We start from the raw sequence: 23,217 nt of genomic DNA, 5'->3' as shown, positions 1-23,217 counted from the left end.
TCTGGATTACATGCTTACATGACTGATTCAGCAAGTGATGCTAATTCATTCAATTTTAATTTTTTCTTTCTAATTTAAGAAACTAGGCTCTAATCATTATAGAACTTCCAATAACAATTTGAACTTTATTCTCTTTGAAACTACACAAAGCTATATAATCATATTGTCTGTAATCTTTTTATGAATAGATTTAAAAACAAAAAGGCATTTTCTCTGCTCTTACAGTGATTGGATAAAGCATGAAATTTCTGAAGTATGATTTTTTTGTTGATTAAAAATAATTTCAACATTACATAGGTCAACTGGTATTTGGGAATGCTGTGATATAACGGGACAGCTGGTATACAATAATGTTACGCTGCAATTAAGAACATTTTCCAGAGTTTAATGTTTCAGTGAGAATTCTCTAAATAACTAATTACACGAGGAATGCTAATTTGTACTTAAAGTATATTCTCGTACTAATAATCCATTTTGTATGCACATGATATTCACCAGACTCCAGAGAGCCACTTGCAATTATGTTTGCTTTGTCGCCTTCTAAAATATATTAGAATACAATCCTAACCTTTTCACTATTTTCCTCAGTGCTTGGATAATGCATTTGGGTTAAAGACATTTTACTCTTTTTTCCTATTTTATATTTTTTTGATTGAGGTATAATTGACAAATAACATTATATTATTTTTAGCTATATAACATAATGATTCGCTACTTGTATATATTGTGAAATGATCACAATAAGTCTAGTTGACCATACATAATTAAAAATTTTTTTCTTCTCATGAGAACTTTTAATATCTATTCTCTTAGCAACCTTCATATATGCAATACAGTATTAACTATACTAACCACACTGTACATTACATTCGTGCGATATACTTATTTTAAAACTGGAAGTTTTTACCTTTTGACTTCCTTCACCCACTTCACCCACCTCCAATGCTGGCAAGCCTTTGGCAACCACCAATCTGTTTTCTATATCTATAAGCTTGTTTTTTTTAAAAAACAGGTTTTGAGTTTTACTTTTCTACACATGTTCAGGAATCAATGTCTGGGCTGAAACATTGCCAGTACACCTAACTGTTAGTGAGCCATCATCCAATAATCTCCTTAGATATATATGTCATAATTTAGTAATGTAAATTACCAATAATAAGGTAATTAACTTATTCAAAATATAAAAGAACTATTTTTTTCTCTCCTACTTATTAGGGATTTAAATAGGAAAATTCTTTATACTCAGATATTTTCAATAGTTAATTACTTTTTTTGGTCTAAGTTTGTTTTCAAAATTTTCATATTACTTTGAGACATAAATGTACACTGATTGTGACATGCCAGCAATTGGAGAATCTTCTCCTTTATTATCTAGTTTGCTAATAACTCCTAACAATTACCCTATACTCACTCTAAAATGGGAAACAAAAATTAGATGATAATCTGAGCCTCACCTTCTACAATCCTCTACAATCTCCATTGGCCTTTGTAAGTGTTCTACTTCAATTAAAGAAAGTGACAGTTATTCAGGCAATAGTGTAATAGAATGAGATCCTATAAAATATCTCCCACTTTTCAGTATGTCCTTTGAGTTAAAAGGCTATGGGTAGCAGAATTGGAGGCTACACTTTTGAGAACAAGGAGAAAAGAAATGGCATATAAGTGGTGGAAGGGAAATGTTCACCCTTCAGTTTTTCAGATCATCTAGTCCTCAAGGAGCCTGAAATTGTAAGCAGAGGTTCCCCATCAGTACCCGTCTCTGGAAAAAAGATGTATAAGATACAGACCTGTATTTCTTTCTAGCCTTGGGAGACAAAATCATGTTAGAATCCCTTATAGTTCTCTCCCTTTCCTAACTTGTATCAAAGCAGTTAACCAGATGCTACTTTAATTTGACTTTTTGCCTTTTAAGGATAAAGAAATCCTGCTTTGAGAAATTATACAGAAAGTTTTAAATTGTTCTCATTGAAATAAAGAAACAAGACATTTAAATACTCATGAATCTAGTAGTTTATTTATATTTCTATATATTATATATCTATATATATATATTATATTATATTTCTACCTTCAAATAATGAATGGCAAAATGGTGCATTTCTTGCCTGTGCAAACCTCCTGGTTAAGTTACGTGTAGATGTTGGATTTATGTGGTTAACTGATAAAATCTGCAAGTTTTATTTCAGTCTTTATGTCAATTTATGCGTGCTATTTAAACTTACTTACCATAGATTTGGAAGTGCCTAGAAAAACGCTCTTCTGATAGGATAGCAGCAACTTGAATATAAGTCAGAAATTTTCTTCCAGCGGGGTGAAAGCAGAAATCAGGTGTTTCAGGACCTTAATTCCCTGTTCACAGGTTTGCCAGAGGAAAGTTTCACTTTAATTCCCAGGAGGGAATTCTATGGGATGGCAACTTCCCTCTTTGTCTATAATCTTTGCTCACTTTTCCTCATGAAAAGAGGAGTGATTCACAAGATAACTAAGATTGGGAGATGGAACGATCTTGAATCTCTCTCTTTTGGAGCAGCCTATCCTCAAGTTGAAGACAATTTCTCCCTGTGGCATGCTTAATAGGCAAGGATCTGCCCCTGTACAGAGAAGGCCTGGAGATAAAGGTGAGGTCATTTAATCTCTGGGGAAAAAAGTAGCAAGAAGTCTGATTCTGTGCACAGGGCAAGCCAAATTCTCCAATTCTACACTACTATTAATAAAACATATTCTGATCTCTGAGTGACTCCTGCATTTTTTTTTTTTTTCGTTAATTCAAGAAGTCAGAGAGGGAAATGATGAATTTTCATACCTCAAGGTTTTGATAAATAATTCACTGGGAACAAAAAAATTGAGGAAAATAAATAGGTGTGGCAGTTGTAAGAAGGTAGTACCCAAATAGCTGTGCCTACTGCTTTGAATAGGAATTTATGACCAGAAATATACATAGGAAGAGTCAGTGGCTCTCTATTTACACATTATGCGTGGGAGCTGTTGGGGAACAAGTGACAGGGCTTACACCTAACAACGGCCTTCCATAGGAGTCTGGGAGACCTGGAATGTACCCAACGAGAAGTGCATACTTGAGAGGCAAAAGCAAATTAGTAACTGAAGAAGAAATCATGAGTTATTTTAACCTAGCAATCAGTGAAGTTTGTGAACCACAGTCTGTCACTGCTCAATGCAGATGACCAAGTACACAAAGTGTTAACAAGAAAGATGTGTCTTAGCTTTCCTGACTCCATAGTGGTATCTCAGATTCATGCCTGATGGACAATGTAAACAGATGTAAATATTCAGAGACACAGAAAATATTAGCAGGAGCTAAAATGACTTCTGCTTCAGAAACTGGAAGATTATAATGATATAAAGTGTGACCAGCCAAGCATGGAATCAAAGGAAAGAATTTTCAGGATCAGCAATATAACTGCTTGTGTTGTTTTACCTGAGACTGAGAGATCTATACTATCCTTATGGAGGAGGCACTGGTGGTTAAACAAGAATCATCCTAGTGATGATCATACAAAAATTAACCACCTATGTGCCTAAATTAACCTGTAGCATACCAAAAGTTGTTCCAAATATTCTAAAATTATTCTCATTTCTAAAGTTCCAAGCTAAATACTGTCATCATTAATGTAAAAACACCTGAGCAAGGTGAATGTTCTGTGGTTATGCAGTTGATGTCTAGCATAGAGTTCTCTTAAAGGAATTCATCAGGTGACGAGGAATAGGCTATCCTTAGAGAAGTTTACCCAGATCAGTAGTCACACAAACACCCGTCACACTAACTGGCATTTGAAGATGGCTTGAGCCCAAACAGAAAAGTACCCAGTAAGTGAATTTAGCATAATTGTATAAAGTCTCATTAAATTTCAGATGGTCAATTCCATTTCCATTTTACTTTGCTCTTTCATATGACAGAACTTAAATATTTATAAAGATAATGTCTATCAACTAGCCAAGGTCTGAAAATCCATTATTATGCTTGTGTTAATATTTCTATTTTACAACCTAGTGGTTTATTAATTTAGTGCTCATCCTTAAAAGTTTTTAGGGAATCCAGAGTGTATTTTGCCTTGGGAACAAAAATTCAATTTATCACTTGGTCTGAAGAAATATTTTGAGGTACACACCATCTCTAATAAAACAGAAAGCTACATGTTGAATTATCCTATACTACAGAGATAATGTCCTACTCAGAAGACATCCTTTTAATTTACTCACCTTTATTGGACTCCATCATGTAATATCTATATTTATGTCTATATGTACATGGACACTGTATACAAATCCATATGCACACTCACATCCTTATATGCAAAAAAAGAGTGATAGAAACCTAGGTGCATAATGAGTCAGATTAAATAAACTCCTAAGGAATACTATTGAAATTTTATTACTCACCATCAAATTCTGCTGGCCCAACACCTACTATAATTATTGACATTGGAAGTTTTGAAGCCTTCAAAGAGAACACACAGTTAGTTCACAATTAAGAAACTGAATTGAGAAAACAACTAAGAATTAAGAAGAAAAAAATATCCTGAGCTTTGATATTTTTCACAGATGTTCATTAAAATAATTTTGAACATATTTAAATTAACACAGAATAATATACTTGATTCCACTCTTATCCTTTCTGAACTCTGTACATACGCTAATTCAGTGGGATGTTCTTCAGGAATGACCAGTCTGAGCATCTGCTTTCACTTGCTATTCTCAGACAAAATATTCCTAAGCTGATTCTGGGTACCTTTGGTCTCTTTTTCCATGTTCTCTCTCCACTCAAAAATGTTTCAGTTGTTAAAAGGGAAAAAAAGGTACCATATTTGTGAAAAAGTAGTACTCTATTTCATTTATAGCTATGGTTAGGAAAAGCAATTTTCATAGTAAATGAATGCATACAAATGATAATTATAGAAAGTTATTATTAGTATGATAAAATAATTTTATGGTAAGAATATAAGATCCACCAACAGGTAGGTGGAACAGGAAAGCAACCACATCTTCAGCTGTGAAGGTCACTAAATTATGAATAACTGTTCCTCAGTGCATGTCCTGTTAGTTTAAACCTAAATTACTAAGTCCATATTTTAAAGAGCATGCTAAGGCCACTGATCAGAACATAAAGGAAATCAGGACAAATCCAACCCAGTGTGTCTAGTCAAAACCAAATAAACAAACAAGTAAATGTGCAAGATTCTACCTCTCTTCCTTTTTGTGTTTGGTTTTCCTAAGTGTATGTCTATAAACATTTGATTTTTTTCCCACATGTAACTATTTTTTTATCACACAAAAAGCTAATTATATTTTCCCTATGCTATTAATAATTATGAAGTATGATAAACAATTCTTTCACACAGCCCATTTTTACAAATGTCTATTTTGTGTCAAACATTGCTAAACCTGAGTATAGAAAGGTAAGTAAAAACAGATATAATTTTAGAGGTTGCAGTCTAGTAAATATAGATGTTATAAATTATAGTCTAATAAAGAAGAAAATGGATCATAAATATAACACATAATTAGTAATAATGAGAAAAATGGATTTTGAATCAATGCTAGTCCTTATCCAGTTCTATAAATATAGAAATTAGCACAGTTCTCCTGTAACTATTACTGTAAATGTAAATGTTAAAGAAATATTCTGTACAAATTGTACAAACTATATTACAAGCACATCAAACTAATCAAGATAAACACAGTCATGCACATGAAGGTGATGCTATTATTTATTTTATTTTAATTTTTTGGAAATAATTTTGTTACAACCCAATTATTCACACCTCTTAGTTTGGTCCTTATGGATGAATGCTACAAATGTGTGTGAGTTTTCTGGATAATGCAATTGGCTGCAAAGGCATGGGCATTTTGTTTCACTCTTAAGTCAACTAACTAGACTCTAGTTAGTCAACCTAAGTAGCACCATGCATTCAGTTAGCCAGCCCAAGACTGAATGACTCCTACTTACATTAACTATGGACTCCTTAGTTTGAGCCATATCTGAGATAACGCCGTCTGTCACAATCAGTAGCACAAAATACTGGGAGCCATCCTTTACAGAAGAAGCATATCTGAAAGGCAAAGAAAAGGTAAAGAATGCCACAAAGTAAAACATTTCCTCTCGACATGATAGTTGCTAAATATAACTTGGAATAGCCAACAAACATTTTAATCTCAAGAAAATATTTAAACATATCTTAAGAGCCTATATATGAAAACTCTCAAATATGCATTTTTTTCTGAAATAGCACACTAGAATAACAGCAACATTACTGCATGCTGGCACAAAGAAATGCCTGGCTGTCTTAGAAATTCATTCACTAATAAAAGGTGAGCTGGATGGTATGTTAGCACAGAGGAATGGCTACAGCTTTTGGAAATAGACATAATGGCTAAGCAACATATTATGTGTATGATCTTCAGTATAACATTACATAAGCTATCTGAACTTTATTTTCTCATCTTTAAAATCAAGATAATGCAACTTTGTATTGTTAATAAAGAAATTTCATGTATGGTAGTAAATATTTATACAGTTATATAACTGGTAGATTTTATATATGTTAGATTATATAAGTGATTATGATTTTTGTTTTGGAACTATATAGCAGTGATGATTGCCCAACATTGTGAATATGCTGAATGTCACTGAACTGTAAACTTAAAAATGGTTGGTTTTATGTCATGTGAATTTCACCTTAATAAAAAAAATGCAACAGAAGAAACATTTTTTGACATAGCTATAGTTCCAATTCTTAATACGTGTTAAATTGGTGAAAGATGGGAAGGAGAATTATAGCAAACAAAGACAAAAATTAGGTATGTAATAAGAACATATTCTAGTACTGAATTCTCACCAAATAATACTCAGACATTTAGAGGAGAATTTTATGACTATATTTTATCTCTTTTTTTCCATTGTGTTCTACCATTATGGGTATCTAGATTATATTCTCAATAGAATGAGTTTTATGATTTTTAGTACATAACTAGTATGCCGGTCATATCTAGTAATGAGCAAGCACTGTGGTGCTTGTAGGAGATAAATAGTTAACAAGAAGACTTTGGTCTACTTTCATAAAAAATCATCAAGTAAATCACAGAAAAATTGATTTCAAGAAACTTCTTTTGATTACCAATGAAAATTTTTCAGTACCTGATGGACTCTAAATAATAAATTTTTAACAGTTTGGGGAAAAACCAATAGCATAATATGACAGGGAAAAACTTATTTCTTGTAAAGCAGAATTTATAACTATATGAACAAGAAAATATTTACAACTTTGCCATAGACAAGAGAAACTAATAATTGCTCATGCTGTTAATAAAATGATTGGTAATTTTATAGATTGATGAAGATAATACAGCAAGTGATATGTTCATACACTGAGGAGTCAGTTAAAAATAGCATTCAACTTGTTCTACAACATATAGTCAAAAATGCTCTCACAATGTTGAACAATTGATCTTCGACACTAAGGAATTTGTATTAATTTGATGGTAACACAGCAATGAAAAAATCCAAAGCAGGTATGAACCTACTCTCCTATTTTATGCTTAAATATTTTTTCTTAAGAAAAGATGTAAGATAATCTCCCTCAGGAATTCATTTTTTAATTTTTAAATACCCATTATTTTTAAAAAGCATTTTTTACTGACTATGCTTCAAAAACATATGGATTATATTTCATGTGATTAACAGGAGGTTATAAATAGTGAGAAAAACTTCTATGAGTACAACTCTATGGCTTTTATGCTTTTCATACCAAATGATGTGTTGAAAGTGGTGAGAAGATGGAAAGTTGAGCATTATGCAATCTTATGAATATCACTTCAAGTGGCTTAACTGATCCTTTTTCTGGGGGGGGATGTTTACTTTTTTAAAATTAATTTTTATAGGAGTAGATTTGAATTACAATGCTGTGTTAGTTTCTGCTGTACAGCAAAGTGAATCAATTATACATACATATATATATATATATATATATATATATATCTCCATTCTTTTTTAGATTCTTTTCCCATGTAGGCCATTACACACTATTGTGTTGAGTTCCCTGTGCTATACAGTAGATTCTCTTTTTTTTTTTTTTTTTGCGATACGCGGGCTTCTCACTGTCGTGGCCTCTTCCGTTGTGGAGCACAGGCTCCGGACACATAGGCTCAGCGGCCATGTCTCACGAGCCCAGCCGCTCCGCGGAATGTGGGATCTTCCGGGATCGGGACACGAACCCGTGTCCTCTGCAACAGCAGGCGGACTCTCAACCACTGCGCCACCAGGGAAGCCCTATTCTCTTTTTTTTTTAATTAATTAATTAATTTTTATTTTTGGCTGCCTTGGGTCTTTGTTTCTGTGCTTGGGCTTTTCTCTAGTTGCGGTGAGCAGGGGCTACTCTTCATTGCGGTGTGCAGCCTTCTCATTGGGTGGCTTCTCTTGTTGCAGAGCATGGGCTCTAGGCGTGTGGGCTTCAGTAGTTGTGGCACTCAGGCTCAGTAGCTGTGGCTTGCAGGCTCTAGAGCGCAGGCTCAGTAGCTGTGGTGCATGGGCTTAGCTGTTCCATGGCATGTGGGATCTTCCCGGACCAGGGCTCAAACCCGTGTCCCCTGCACTGGCAGGTGGATTCTTAACCACTGTGCCACCAGGGAAGTCCCTACAGTAGCTTCTTATTAGTTATATATTTTATATATAGTAGTGTGTATGTGTCAACCCCAATCTCACAATTTTTTCTCTCCCTCACCTTTCCCCCTTGGTAACTGTAAGTTTATTTTCTACGTCTGTGACTCTATTTCTGCTTTGTAATTAAGTCCATTTGTACTATTTTTTTTAGATGCAACATATAAGAAATATCATATATTTGTTTTTCTCTGCTTGACTTACTTCACTCAGAATGACAGTCTCTAGGTCCATCCATGTTGCTGCCAATAATATTATTTCATTCTTTTTTACGGCTGAGTAATATTCCATTGTATATATGTTCCACATCTTCTTTCTCCATTCTTCCATCAATGGACATTTAGGTTGCTTCCATGTCCTGGTTATTGTAAATAGTGCTGCAATAATCATTGGGTTGCATGTATCTTTTTGAATTATGGTTTTCTTGGGATATATGCCCAGGAGTGGGATTGCTGGATCATATGGTAACTCTATTTTTAGTTTTTTAAGGAATCTCTATAGTGTTCTCCATAGTGGCTGTACAAATTTACATTCTCATCAACAATGTAGGAGGGTTCCCATTTCTCCACACCTTCTCCAGAATTTATTGTTTGTAGATTTTTTTGGATGACGGCCATTCTGAATGGTGTCAGGTGATACCTCATTGTAGTCTGATTTGCATTTCTCTAGTAATTAGTGATGTTGAGCATTTTTTCATATGCCTTTTGGCCATCTGTATGTCTTCTTTACAGAAATGTCTTATTAGATCTTGTGCCCATTTTTTGATTGGGTTGTTTGTTTTTTGATATTGAGCTGCATGAGCTATTTATATATTTTGGTGATTAATCCCTGGTCAGTCACTTCATTTGCAAATGTTGTGCTGGCCAAAAAGTTCATTCGGGTTTTTCCATAAGATATTTTCTCCCTATCTGTGGGTTGTATTTTCATTTTGGTTATGGTTTCCATTGCTGTGCAAAAGCTTTTAAGTTTAATTAGGTCCCATTTATTTATTTTTGTTTTTCTTTTCATTACCCTAGGAGGTGGGTCAAAAAGATCTTGCTGTGATTTATTTCAAAGTGTGTTCTACATATGTTTTCCTCTAAGAATTATAGTATCTGGTCTTACATTTAGGTCTTTAATCCATCTTGAGTTTCTTCTTCTGTATGGTGTTAGAGAATATTCTAATTTCATTGGTTTACATGTAGCTGTCCAGTTTTTCCAGCACCACTTACTGAAGAGACTGTCTTTCTCCATTGTATATTCTTGCCTCCTTTGTCACAGATTAGGTGACCATAGGTATGTGGGTTTATCTCTGGACTTTCTATCCTGTTCCATTGATCTATATTTCTGTTTTGTGGCAGAACCACACTGTTTTGATTAATGTAGCTTTGTAGTATAGTCTGAAGTCAGGGAGCCTGATTCTTCCAGCTCCGTTTTTCTTTCTCAAGATTGCTTTGGCAATTTAGGGTCTTTTGTGTCTCCATACAAATTGTAAATTTTTTTGTCTAATTCTGTGAAAAATGCTATTGGTAATTTGGTAGGGATTGCAATGAATCTGTAGACTGCCTTGGGTAGTATAGTTATGTTGACAATATTGATTCTTCCAATCCAAGAACATGGTATATCTCTCCATCTGTTTGTGTGATCTTTGATTTCTTTCATCAGTATCTTATAGTTTTCTGAGTACAGGTCTTTTTCCTCCTTAGGTTTATTCCCAGGTATTTTATTCTTTTTGATGGGATGATAAATGGGATTGTTTCCTTAATTTCTCTTTCTAATAATTCATTGTTAGTGTATAGGAATGCAAGAGATTTCTGTGTATTAATTTTGTATCCTGTAACTTTACCACATTCATTGATAAGCTCTAGTAATGTTCTGGTAGCATCTTTAGGATTTTCTATGTATAGTATCATGTCATCTGAAAACAGTGATGGTTTTATTTCTTCTTTTCCAATTTGGATTTCTTGTATTTCTTTTTCTTTTCTGGTTGCCTTGGCTAGGGCCTCCTAAACTAGGTTGAATAAAAGTGGCAAGATGGACATCCTTATCTTGTTCCTTATCTTAGAGGAAATGCTTTCAGTTTTTTACCATTGAGAATAATGTTTGCTGTGGGTTTGTCATATATGGACTTAATTATCTTGAGTTAGGTTCCCTCTATGCCCACTTTCTAGAGTGTTTTCATCATAAATGGGTGTTAAATTTTGTTGAAAGCTTTTTCTGCATCTCCTGAGATGATCATATGAATTTTATTCTTCAGTTTGTTAATGTGGTGTATAACATTATTTGTGTTTATTGAAGAATCTTTGCATCTCTGGATAAATTCCACCTGATCATAGTGCATGACTCCTTTAATGTGTTGTTTGATTTGGCTTGCTAGTATTTTGTTGAGGATTTCTGTGTCTATGTTCATCAGTGATATTTGAGCCTGTAATATTCTTTTTTTGATACCTTTGGTTTTGTGTCAGGTTGATGGTGGCCGTGTATAATGAGCTTGTGAGTGTTCCTTCCTCTGCAATTTTTGAGAATTGTTTCAGAAGGATAGGTGTTAACTCTTTTCTAAATGTGTGACAGAATTCACCTGTGAAGCCATCTGGTCCTAGACTTTTGCTTATTGGAAGTTTTTAAAGCACAATTTCAATTTCCATATTTGTGATTTGTGTGTTTATATTTTCTATTTCTTCCTGATTCAGTCTTGGTAGGTTGTGCATTTCTAAGAATTCATCCATTTCTCCTAGGTTGACCATTTTATTGTCATAGAGCTGCTTGTAGTAGTTTCTTATGATCCTTTGTATTTCTGTGGTGTCCATTGCAACTTCTCCTTTTTCATTTCTAATTTTATTGATTTGAGTCCTCTCCCTTTTTCTTGATGCGTCTGGCTAAAGTTTTATCAATTTTGTTTATCTTCTCAAAGAACCAGCTTTTAGTTTCATTTATCTTTGTATTGTTTTCTCCATCTCTATTTATTTCTGTTCTTTATAATTTCTTTTCTTCTACTAACTTTAGGTTTTGTTTGTTCTTCTTTCTCTTGTTGCTTTATGTGTAAGGATAGGTTGTTAATTTGAGATTTTTCTTGTTTCCTGAGGTAAGATTGTATTGCTATAAACTTCCAAGAACTGCTTTTTCCAAGTCCCATACATTTTGTATCGTCATGTTTTCATTGTCAATTTTCCCTAGGTATTTTTTGATTTCCTGTTTGATTTCTTTAGTAATCCATTGGTTGTTTAGTAACATATTGTTTAGCCTCCATGTGTTTGTGTTTTTTTTACCTTTTTTCCCTGTAGGTGATTTCTACTCTCATAGTGTTGTGGTCAGAAAAATGCTTTATGATTCTGAATTTTTAAATTTACCAAGGCTTGATTTGTGGCCCAAGATGTGATCTTTCTTGGAGAATGTTCCATGTGCACTTGAGAAGAATGTATATTCTGCTGCTTTAGGATGGAATGTCACATAGATATCAATTAAGTCTATCTGGTCTAATGTGTCATTTAAGGCTTGGGTTTCCTTATTAATTTCCTGTCTGGATAATCTGTCCATTGGTGTAAGTGGGGTGTTAAAGTCCCCCACTATTATTGCGTTACTGTTGATTTCCCCTTTTATGGATGTTAGCATTTGCCCTATATATTGAGGTGCTCCTATGTTGGGTGCATATATATATTTACAATTGCTCTATCTTCTTCTTGGATTGATCCCTTGATCATTATGTAGTGTCCTCCCTTGTCTCTTGTAACAGTATTTTAGAGTTTATTTTGTCTGATATGAGTATTGCTACTCCAGCTTTGATTTCTATTTTCATGGAAAATCTTTTTCCATCCTCTCACTTTCAGTCTTTATGTGTCCCTAGGTCTGAAGTGGGTCTCTTGTAGACAGCATAATATGGGTCTTGTTTGTATATCTATTCATCCAATCTATGTCTTTTGGTTAGAGCATTTAATCCATTTACATTTAAGGTATTTATTGATATGTATGTTCCTATTGCCATTTTCTTACTTGTTTCAGATTTGTTTTCGTAGGTCTTTTTTCTTATCTTCCTCTTTTGTTCTCTTCTCTTGTGGTTTTATGACCATCTTTAGTGTTGTGTTTGGGATGCTTTCTCTTTTTTGTGTGTGTATCTTTTGTAGTTTTTTAGTTTACTGTTCCCATGAAGTTTGGATATAGCAATCTGTATAGGTACAAGCTTGTTTTAAGATGCTGGTGTCTTTCCCACCTAGAGAAGTTCATTTAGCATTTGTTGTAAAGCTGGTTTGGTGGTTCTGAATTCTCTTAGCTTTTGCTTGTCTGTAAAGCTTTTGATTTCTCCATCAAATCAGCTCGGTGGTTTGTGGCCACCTGGAGGGGTGGGATAGGGAGGGCGGGAGGGAGGGAGATGCAAGAGGGAAGAGATATGGGAACATATGTATATGTATAACTGATTCACTTTGTTATAAAGCAGAAACTGACACACCATTGTAAAGAAATTATACTCCAATAAATATGTTTTAAAAATCTAAATGAGAGACTTTTTGGGTAGAACATTCTTGGTTGTAGGTTTTTCCTTTTCATCACTTGAAGTATATTGTGCCACTCCTTTCTGGCCTGCAGAATTTCTGCTGAAAAACCTGTTGATAACCTCATGGGGATTCCCTTGTATGTTATTTGTTGCTTTTCCCTTGTTGTTTTTAATATTTTTTCTTTGCCTTTAATTTTTGTTAGTTTGATTAATATGTGTCTCAGCATGTTCTTCCTTGGGTTCATCCTCTCTGGGACTCTCTATGCTTCCTGGACTTGAGTAAGTGTTTCTCATGTTAGGGAATTTTTTGGTCATATTATCTTCAAATATATTCTCGGGCCCTTTCTCTTTCTTCTCTCCTTCTGGAACCCCTATAATGTGAATGTTGGCATGTTTAATATTGTCCCAGAAGTGTCTGACACTGTCCTCATTTCATTCTTTTTTTCTTAAAAAAATTTTTTTTTAGATTGAAGTGTATTTGATTTACAATGTTGTGCCAATCTCTGCTGTACAGCAAAGTGACTCAGTTATACACATATATACATTCTTTTTTTATATTCTTTTCTATTATGGTTTATCACAGGATATTGAATATAGTTCCCTGTGCTATACATTAGGACCTTGTTGTTTATACATTCTTTTTTCTTTATTCCGTTCTGTGGCAGTGATTTCCATCACTTTGTCTTCCAGCTCACTTATTCATTGTTCTCCTACATTTATTCTTATACTGATTCTTCCTAGTGTATTTCAGTTACTGTATTGTTCATCTCTGTTTGTCCTTTAAATCACACTCCTTCTTAAACATTTCTTGCATTATCTCGATCTGTGACTCCATTCTTTTTCTGAGATCTTGCATTATCTTTACTATCATTACTATTAATTCTTTTCAGGTAGATTGCCTATCTCCTCTTCATTTAGTTGTTCTTGTGGGTTTCTACCTTTTTCCTTCATTTGTACCAATTTCTCTGTCATCTCATTTCATCTAACTTACTGTGTTTGTGGTCTCCTTTCCACAGGCTGCAGGATAATAGTTCCTCTTGCTTCTGGTGTCTGCCCCTTGGTGGGTGAGGTTGGTCCAGGGACTTTTGCAGGCTTCTTGGTGGGATGGACTGGTGTCTGCCCTCTGGTGGGTGGAGCTGGGGCCATGTCAAAGGGTGTGTTTTGAGGTGGCTGTGAGCTCAGTACAACTTTAGGTAGCCTGTCTTCTGTTGGATGAGGCTGGCTTCCTATTTTGTTGGTTGTTTGGCCTGAGGCTTTCCAGCACTGGAGCTTGCAGGTTGTTGGGAGGGGTTGTGTCTTGGTGCTGAAATTTTGGCCTCCTGGAGAGCTCACTCTGATCAATATTCCCTGGGGCTTCTGCTACCAGTGTCCTTGCCCTCATAGTGAACTATAGTCAACACTTTGCACCCCAGGATACCCTCCAAGACCCCTAAGTAGGGGTAGCCCAGGTTCCTATGGAGGTACTTTGTGCTGGGTCCCAGTGCACGTGAGACCTTTGTACACCCTCAAGATTGGAGTCTCTGTTTCCCCCAGCCCTGTAGAGCTCTTGCACTCAAGCCCCACTGGCTTTCAAGTCTGAATGCTCTGGGGGTTCTTCCTCTCGATTCAAGACCCTCAGACTGTCTTGGGAGGGTTATTTTTATGTGGGAACATCCCTGTGTAGCCTGTGCAGGTTAAATATTTTTTGGTGCAAGCATGGTTTTTAGTATAGATGACTGCCACCTTTTCCCTCAGTGTATGCTGGCCATTATCCCCTTGATAGGAGATGTGACTGATATTGTGGTGACCAGAGCCTGCACTGGATATTGAGCAGGGCCTCCCTTTTGCTCTGTGGTTGTCACTGCCGTGTTAGAGGTGGGGTTTGCTCCACATTTGTTAGAGTAGAGGCCCCAAGATCTGTTTCTTAGCTGTGTTTCTGATCTGCAGTGTGAGGTAGGCAGGATTGGATCACTCCCACTGGGAGGAAAGCCACTGAATATTCCTCTGGAGTTGTTCACCTGTGGGTGTGCTCTGTCATGTCACTTTTCACCCTTTGTGCAAGTTCTCAGATTACACTGTTGTTGGCACTGCTCTTGGCCTTTCCTTAACTGTGGGTATGCCTACAATTGGCCCTGGTGTCTTTCATATGTTTTCACCAGGCCATCAGTGTAGGTCCACTGAAGTCAGGTCCCAGGATTGCAGTAATCATGGGTCTGGACACCCTGTGGTCAGCTCAGACTCTAGCCTGGTACAACCCTGGCATGTATGTTCCCACAAAGTCTACAGCTGCTAAAGCTAGACCCGTCTTTTCTGTGGGAGCACTTGTTGTCCATTCAGATGTTCTGTAGGCACTGAGTTTACAAAGCCAGTTGCGGGGGTGTCAATTCACAGTTTGCACAGCTGCCAGGAGAGATTTCAGCTTTTCTTCCTTAATTGCATGGCCTCTGGGGCTTAGCCATGGTTTCAGCGCCACCTATCTGTGTGGGCCACTCACAGGCGTCTGCTCCTGAGGCTTTCCAGAGCACATGAGTCCACCCAGTGAAGAGAGGGCGCAGATGAGGCAGCAGATGGGGTTGTGGGAGCCCATATGGGAATGGGTCATGCAGGGGAGCCGGCAGCCATGGGAGTGAGAGAGCCAGCTGGTGGCCTCAGGTATGAGAGAGCTGGCCCTGGTGGGAACAGAGTATGCTGGGGTGGGTATGCTAGGGTATGGTGGCCAACAGTGCAAGAGAGTCAACTCTGGCAGGAGCCCTTCCTAGTGCCTGGAGAGGCAGGGGCTGGCATGTGGGGAGAGAGGATGCAATGGTAGCCCCACCCATTTTGTGTCATTCAACAATGGCACTTCACTTATATTGCAGTCTGGGTTTCTTCTCCAAGCATTCCTAGTTGTGGATTTCCTCACTCCCATTCCCTCAGGCTGTCTCGTTGCGGCCAACACCATTCTTCTCCCCAGGTTTGCTCTCCAAATCCCAAGTTCCAGTACCCAGCCCCCTTCTGCACTGGTGGATGCACGTCTCAGCCTGGGGCATGCAGGGCTGTGGCACAGACTATCTGTGTAGGTCTCACTGTGTCCTGTTTGTCACAGACTGGTTGCTGCACTTTCCTCCGGTAGTCCCTGAAGCTTCCCATCTGTTCCAACTGATCTCCCCACCAGTGAGGGGGCTTCCCTGGATGCAGGAACCTCTCCTCTCCTTCAGCTCCCTGCCCAGGGCTGCAGGTCCCTTTCCACTTCCTCTCCTCTTCCTTTTCTCTTGTTTCGTCCTACCCAGTTACATGGGGATCTTTCTTGTCCTTTTAGGTGTCTGAGGTCCTCTGCCAGTGTTCATGTGGTGCTCCGTGAGAACTGTTCCCTTTTTAGATGTATTCTTGATGTATTTGTGAGGAGAGATGAACTCCATGTCCTCTGACTTCTCCACCATCTTGGCAGAGTCAGATTGGGGCCCCAGGTTCAGCTCCAGAAGCCCACTTTGATGCAAGTAAGCCTTCAGCCTCTTCGATGGCCTCTGGGGCAAGGCACTGCTCCACTGTGCGAGTGGGGAGAGAAGTGAGTCTTCCACCTGGGGGCATTTACTTCTTATTTCTCTTTCAACACTTCTTGTTACCTCTTGAGAAAGTCTCAGTTGTTGTTACTATGTCTTTTTGCCTGCAGCTTTATTGAGGTATAATTGGTATACAAAAAACTGCACATAATTAATATAAGCAATTTGCTGTGTTTCAACATATGTATATACTCATTTTACCATCAAAACAATCAAGGTAATAAACATATCCATTAGCCCCATTTCCCTGTGTCCCTTTCTGTGTGTGTGTGTGTGTGTGTGATTCAATTGCCTTATTTGTTATGGTTCTGTACAGGCTTTCTATGTCTTCCTGATTCATTCTTGGTAGGTTGTAACTTTCTAGGAGTTTATTCATTTATTCTAAGTTTTCCAATTTGTTGGAGTCCAATTGTTTGTAATAGCCCCTTATAATATTTTTTATTTCTGTGACTTCAGTTGTAATGTCTGCTCTTTCATTTCTGATTTTATTTACTTGAGTCATTTTTCTGCTTAGTCTAGCTAAAGGTTTGTTGATTTTATTTATATTTAAAAAAACCCAACTCTTAGCTTTGCCAGTTTCTTTCTATTGTATTCCTAGTCTCTATTCCATTTATTTCTGCTCTAATTTTTATTTAATTTTAATTATTATTTCCTTCCTTCCATTAACTTGTGCTTAGCTTGTTGTTCTTTTCCTATTTCCTTGAGGTATAAACCTAGGTCATTTGAGATTTTTCTTCTTTTTAAAAATGTTGTCTTATCATTATAATTTTCCCTCTTAGTACTGATCACACCCCAAAAAAATAGTACAGTAGTATACAGTATACCATAAATTTTGGTATATTGTGTTTTCATTTTTCTCATGATATTTTCTAATTTCCTTTTTGATTTCTTTGACCCAATGATCACTCAAGAGTGTGTTCATTTCCATTTGTTTGTGAGTTTTGTGATTTATTTTTGTTATTGATTTTTTTTCCATTGTGTTCAGAAAAGATACTCAGAATGACGTCAATCTTCTTACATTTAATGAGACTTGTTTTGTGACTCAGCATGTGATCTATCCTAGAGAATGTTCCATGTATGCTTGAAAAGAATATATATTCTGTTGCTATTGAATGGAATGTTCTGTATATGTCAATTAGGTTCCATCTGGTCTAGAGCATTACTCAAATTTGCTGTTTCCTTATTTATTTTCGGCCTGGGTGATCTATTCATTATTGAAAGTGGGTAGTGAAGCCTTCTAATACTATTGTATTGATGTCTATTTCTCCCTTCAGATATGTCGATTAAAAAAATATGCTTAGGGGGGCTTCCCTGGTGGCGCAGTGGTTGAGAGTCTGCCTGCCGATGCAGGGGACATGGGTTCGTGCCCCGGTCTGGGAAGATCCCACATGCCGTGGAGTGACTGGGCCCGTGAGCCATGGCCGCTGGGCCTGTGTGTCCAGAGCCTGTGCTCCACAACGGGAGAGGCCACAATGGTGAGAGGCCCACATACCGCAAAAAAAAAAAAAAAAAAGCTTAGGTTCTTTGATGCTTGGTCTATACATATTTATAATTATTATGTCATCCTGTTGTATTGACCCTTTAAAATTTTTGTTCTTTTTAATAAAAATTGTATTTAAGGTGTACAACATGATGATTTGATACACATATACACAGTGAAATAATTACTACAGTCAAGCATGATAACATATCATGATGTCACATAGTTACCATATTTTTTTGGGTGTGATCAGTGTACTTGAAATTTACCCTTTTAGCAAATTTCCAGCATTCAGTGAAGTATTTATTATAGTCATCATACAATGTATGAGATCTCTACACATATTCATCCTATGTAATGCAACTTTGTACCCTGTGACCAATAATATCTCCCCATTCCCTTTACCTCTCCACCTCTGTTAACCACTGTTCTAAAACTCTGCTTCTATGTATTCAGCATTAAAAATTCTACATATAAGTGAGATGATGTAGTTTTTCTCTTTCTGTGTCTGGCTTATTTCACCTAGTATAACATCCTTCAGGTTCATCAATGTTGCAAATGACAAGCTAAAATATATATATATATATATAATTATATAAAATGATATATATCACATAAATTGACCCTTTTATTATGTAATGACCTTTGTCTGTTGTGACTTTTTTTTTGTGGTATGCAGGCCTCTCACTGTTGTGGCCTCTCCCGTTGCGGAGCACAGGCTCCAGATGGGCAGGCTCAGCAGCCATGGCTCACGGGCCTAGCCGCTCTGTGGCATGTGGGATCTTCCTGGACAGGGGCACAAACCCATGTCCCCTGAATCGGCAGGCAGACTCTCAACCACTGCGCCACCAGGGAAGCCCTGTTATGACATTTTTGACTTAAAGTTTATTTTGTCTAGGTATAGCTGCCCTTGCCTTCTCTCTTTTGGTTACCATTTTCATGGAGTATCTTCCTATCCATTCCTCATTTTCAACCTATGTACATCTTAATTTGAAGTTGAGTCTCTCATAGACAGCATAAAATTGGGTCTTTTAAAAAAAATCTATTCACCTACTTTATGTCTTTTGATTGATGAATTTAATCACTTCTATTTTGGCTTTCTTTTGATTCACCATAAAATGTACCTAAGAGAAGGGGAGATATACTCAACCATCAAGAGAGTTAAAGATAGAGCCTGACTAGTCCCCTCCACCAGGAAGACTACACAACCCACTGAACCAACCTTAGCCACTGGAGACAGACATCAAAAACAGGAGGAACTACGAACCTGCAGCCTGCAAAAAGGAGACCCCAAACACAGTAAGATAAGCAAAATGAGAAGACAGAAAAACACACAGCAGATAAAGGAGCAAGATAAAAATGCACCAGGCCTAACAAATGAAGAGGAAATAGGCAGTCTACCTGAAAAAGAATTCAGAAAAATGATAGTAAGGTTGATCCGAAATCTTGGAGATAGAATGGACAATAGAATGGACAAAATGCAAGAATCAGTTAACAAGGACCTAGAAGAACTAAAGATGAAACAAGCAACGATGAACAACACAATAAATGAAATTAAAAGTACTCTAGATGGGATCAATAGCAGAATAACTGAGGCAGAAGAACGGATAAGTGACCTGGAAGATAAAAGAGTGGAAATAACTACTGCAGAGCAGAATAAAGAAAAAAGAATGAAAAGAACTGAGGACAGTCTCAGAGACCTCTGGGACAACATTAAACACACCAACATTCGAATTATAGGGGTTCCAGAAGAAGAAGAGAAAAAGAAAGGGACTGAGAAAATATTTGAAGAGATTATAGTTGAAAACTTCCCTAATATGGGAAAGGAAATAGTTAATCAAGTCCAGGAAGCACAGAGAGTCCCATACAGGATAAATACAAGGAGAAATATGCCAAGACACATATTAATCAAACTGTCAAAAATTAAATACAAAGAAAGCATATTAAAAGCAGCAAGGGAAAAACAACAAATAACACATAAGGGAATCCCCATAAGGTTAACAACTGATCTCTCAGCAGAAATCCTACAAGCCAGAAGGGAGTGGCAGGACATACTGAAAGTGATGAAGGAGAAAAACCTGCAGCCAAGACTACTCTACCCAGCAAGGATCTCATTCAGATTTGATGGAGAAATTAAAACCATAACAGACAAGCAAAAGCTGAGAGAGTTCAGCACCACCAAACCAGCTTTACAACAAATGCTAAAGGATTTTCTCTAGGCAAGAAACACAAGAGAAGGAAAAGACCTATAATAACGAACCCAAAACAATTTAGAAAATGGGAATAGGAACATACATATCGATAATTACCTTAAATGTAAACTGACTAAATGCTCCCACCAAAAGACACAGATTAGCTGAATGGATACAAAAACAAGACCCTTATATATGCTGTCTACAAGAGACCCACTTCAGACCTAGAGACACATACAGACTGAAAGTAAGGGGATGGAAAAAGATATTCCATGCAAATGGAAACCAAAAGAAAGCTGGAGTAGCAATTCTCATATCAGACAAAATAGACTTTAAAATAAGGACTATTAAAAGAGACAAAGAAGGACACTCCATAATGATCAAGGGATCGATCCAAGAAGAAGATATAACAATTGTAAATATTTATGCACCCAACATAGGAGCACCTCAATACATAAGGCAAATACTAACAGCCATAAAAGGGGAAATCGACAGTAACACATTCATAGTAGGGGACTTAAACACCCCACTTTCACCCATGGACAGATCATCCAAAATGAAAATAAATAAGGAAACACAAGCTTTAAATGATACATTAAACAAGATGGACTTAATTGATATTTATAGGACAATCCATCCAAAAACAACAGAATACACATTTTTCTCAAGTGCTCATGGAACATTCTCCAGGATAGATCATATCTTAGGTCACAAATCAAGCCTTGGTAAATTTAAGAAAATTGAAATTGTATCAAGTATCTTTTCTGACCATAACGCCATGAGACTAGATATCAATTACAGGAAAAGATCTGTAAAAAATACAAACACATGGAGGCTAAACAATACACTACTGAATAATGAAGTGATCACTGAAGAAATCAAAGAGGAAATCAAAAAATACCTAGAAACAAATGACAATTGGAGACACAACGACCCAAAACCTGTGGGATGCAGCAAAAGCAGTTCTAAGGGGGAAGTTTGTAGCAATACAAGCCCACCTTAAGAAGCAGGAAACATCTCAAATAAACAACCTAACCTTGTACCTCAAGCAATTAGAGAAAGAAGAACAAAAAAACCCCAAAGCTAGCAGAAGGAAAGAAATCATAAAAATCAGATCAGAAATAAATGAAAAAGAAATGAAGGAAACAATAGCAAAGATCAATAAAACTAAAAGCTGGTTCTTTGAGAAGATAAACAAAATAGATAAACCACTAGCCAGACTCATCAAGAAAAAAAGGGAGAAGACTCAAATCAATAGAATTAGAAATGAAAAAGGAGAGGTAACAACTGACACTGCAGAAATAAAAGAGATCATGAGAGATTACTACAAGCAACTCTATGCCAATAAAATGGACAATCTGGAAGAAATGGACAAATTCTTAAAATGCACAACCTGCCAAGACTGAATCAGGAAGAAATAGAAAATATGAACAGACCAATCACAAGCACTGAAATTGAAACTGTGATTAAAAATCTTCCAACAAACAAAAGCCCAGGACCACATGGCTTCACAGGCGAATTCTATCAAACATTTAGAGAAGAGCTAACACCTATCCTTCTGAAATTCTTCCAAAATATACCAGAGGGAGGAACACTCCCAAATTCATTCTACGAGGCCACCATCACCTTGATACCAAAACCAGACAAGGATGTCACAAAGAAAGAAAACTACAGGCCAATATCACTGATGAACATAGATGCAAAAATCCTCAACAAAATACTAGCAAACAGAATCCAACAGCACATTAAAAGGATCATACACCATGATCAAGTGGGGTTTATTCCAGGAATGCAAGGATTCTTCAATATACGCAAATCTATCAATGTGATACACCATATTAACAAACTGAAGGAGAAAAACCATATGATCATCTCAATAGATGCAGAGAAAGCTTTTGACAAAATTCAACACCCATTTATGATAAAAACCCTGCAGAAAGTAGGCATAGAGGGAACTTTCCTCAACATAATAAAGGCCATATATGACAAGCCCACAGCAAACATCATCCTCAATGGTGAAAAACTGAAAGCATTTCCACTAAGATCAGGAACAAGAAAGGTTGCCCTCTCTCACCACTCTTATTCAGCATAGTTTTGGAAGTTTTAGCCACAGAAATCACAGAAGAAAAGGAAATAAAAGGAATCCAAATTGGAAAACAAGAAGTAAAGCTGTCATTGTTTGCAGATGACATGATCCTATACATAAAGAACCCTAAAGATGCTACCAGAAAACTACTAGAGCTAATCAATGAATTTGGTAAAGTGGCAGGATACAAAATTAATGCACAGAAATCTCTGGCATTCCTACATACTAATGATGAAAAATCTGAAAGTGAAATCAAGAAAACACTCCCATTTACCATTGCAACAAAAAGAATAAAATATCTAGGAATAAACCTACCTAAGGAGACAAAAGACCTGTATGCAGAAAATTATAAGACACTGATGAAAGAAATTAAAGATGATACAAATAGATGGAGAGATATACCATGTTCTTGGATTGGAAGAATCAACATTGTGAAAATGACTCTACTACCCAAAGCAATCTATAGATTCAATGCAATCCCTATCAAACTACCACTGGCATTTTTCACAGAACTACAACAAAAAATTTTGCAATTTGTATGGAAACACAAAAGACCCCGAATAGCCAAAGCAATCTTGAGAACGAAAAAAGGAGCTGGAGGAATCAGGCTCCCTGACTTCAGACTATACTACAAAGCTACAGTAATGAAGACAGTATGGTACTGGCACAAAAACAGAAAGATAGATCAATGGAACAGGATAGAAAGTCCAGAGATAAACCCACGCACATATGGACACCTTATCTTTGATAAAGGTGGGAGGAATGTACAGTGGAGAAAGGACAGCCACTTCAATAAGTGGTGCTG

General features: G+C 36.6%; 1 protein-coding gene across 3 annotated transcripts in view; it reads right to left on the bottom strand.

Moving 5' to 3' along the window:
* The window catches only part of CPNE8 (copine 8), a 333,515-nt gene that overhangs the window by 9,291 nt on the left and 301,007 nt on the right, over positions 1-23,217 (bottom strand). For all 3 annotated transcript variants that reach the window (XM_027129253.1, XM_027129254.1, XM_027129255.1), the window contains 2 exons: positions 5,966-6,068; positions 4,399-4,456 (listed from right to left, as the gene is read on the bottom strand). In XM_027129253.1, the coding sequence (XP_026985054.1) occupies positions 4,399-4,456; positions 5,966-6,068 (161 nt within the window). The remainder of the gene's footprint in view (positions 1-4,398; positions 4,457-5,965; positions 6,069-23,217) is intronic.

The sequence above is a fragment of the Aethalodelphis obliquidens genome, unplaced genomic scaffold (genome assembly GCF_003676395.1).
Source record: "Aethalodelphis obliquidens isolate GAN/ISIS:26980383/991018 unplaced genomic scaffold, ASM367639v1 scaffold36, whole genome shotgun sequence".
Taxonomy (NCBI): domain Eukaryota; kingdom Metazoa; phylum Chordata; class Mammalia; order Artiodactyla; family Delphinidae; genus Aethalodelphis; species Aethalodelphis obliquidens.
Note: the sequence above shows the minus strand (reverse complement) of the source record. Positions and strands in the feature narration are given on the sequence as shown.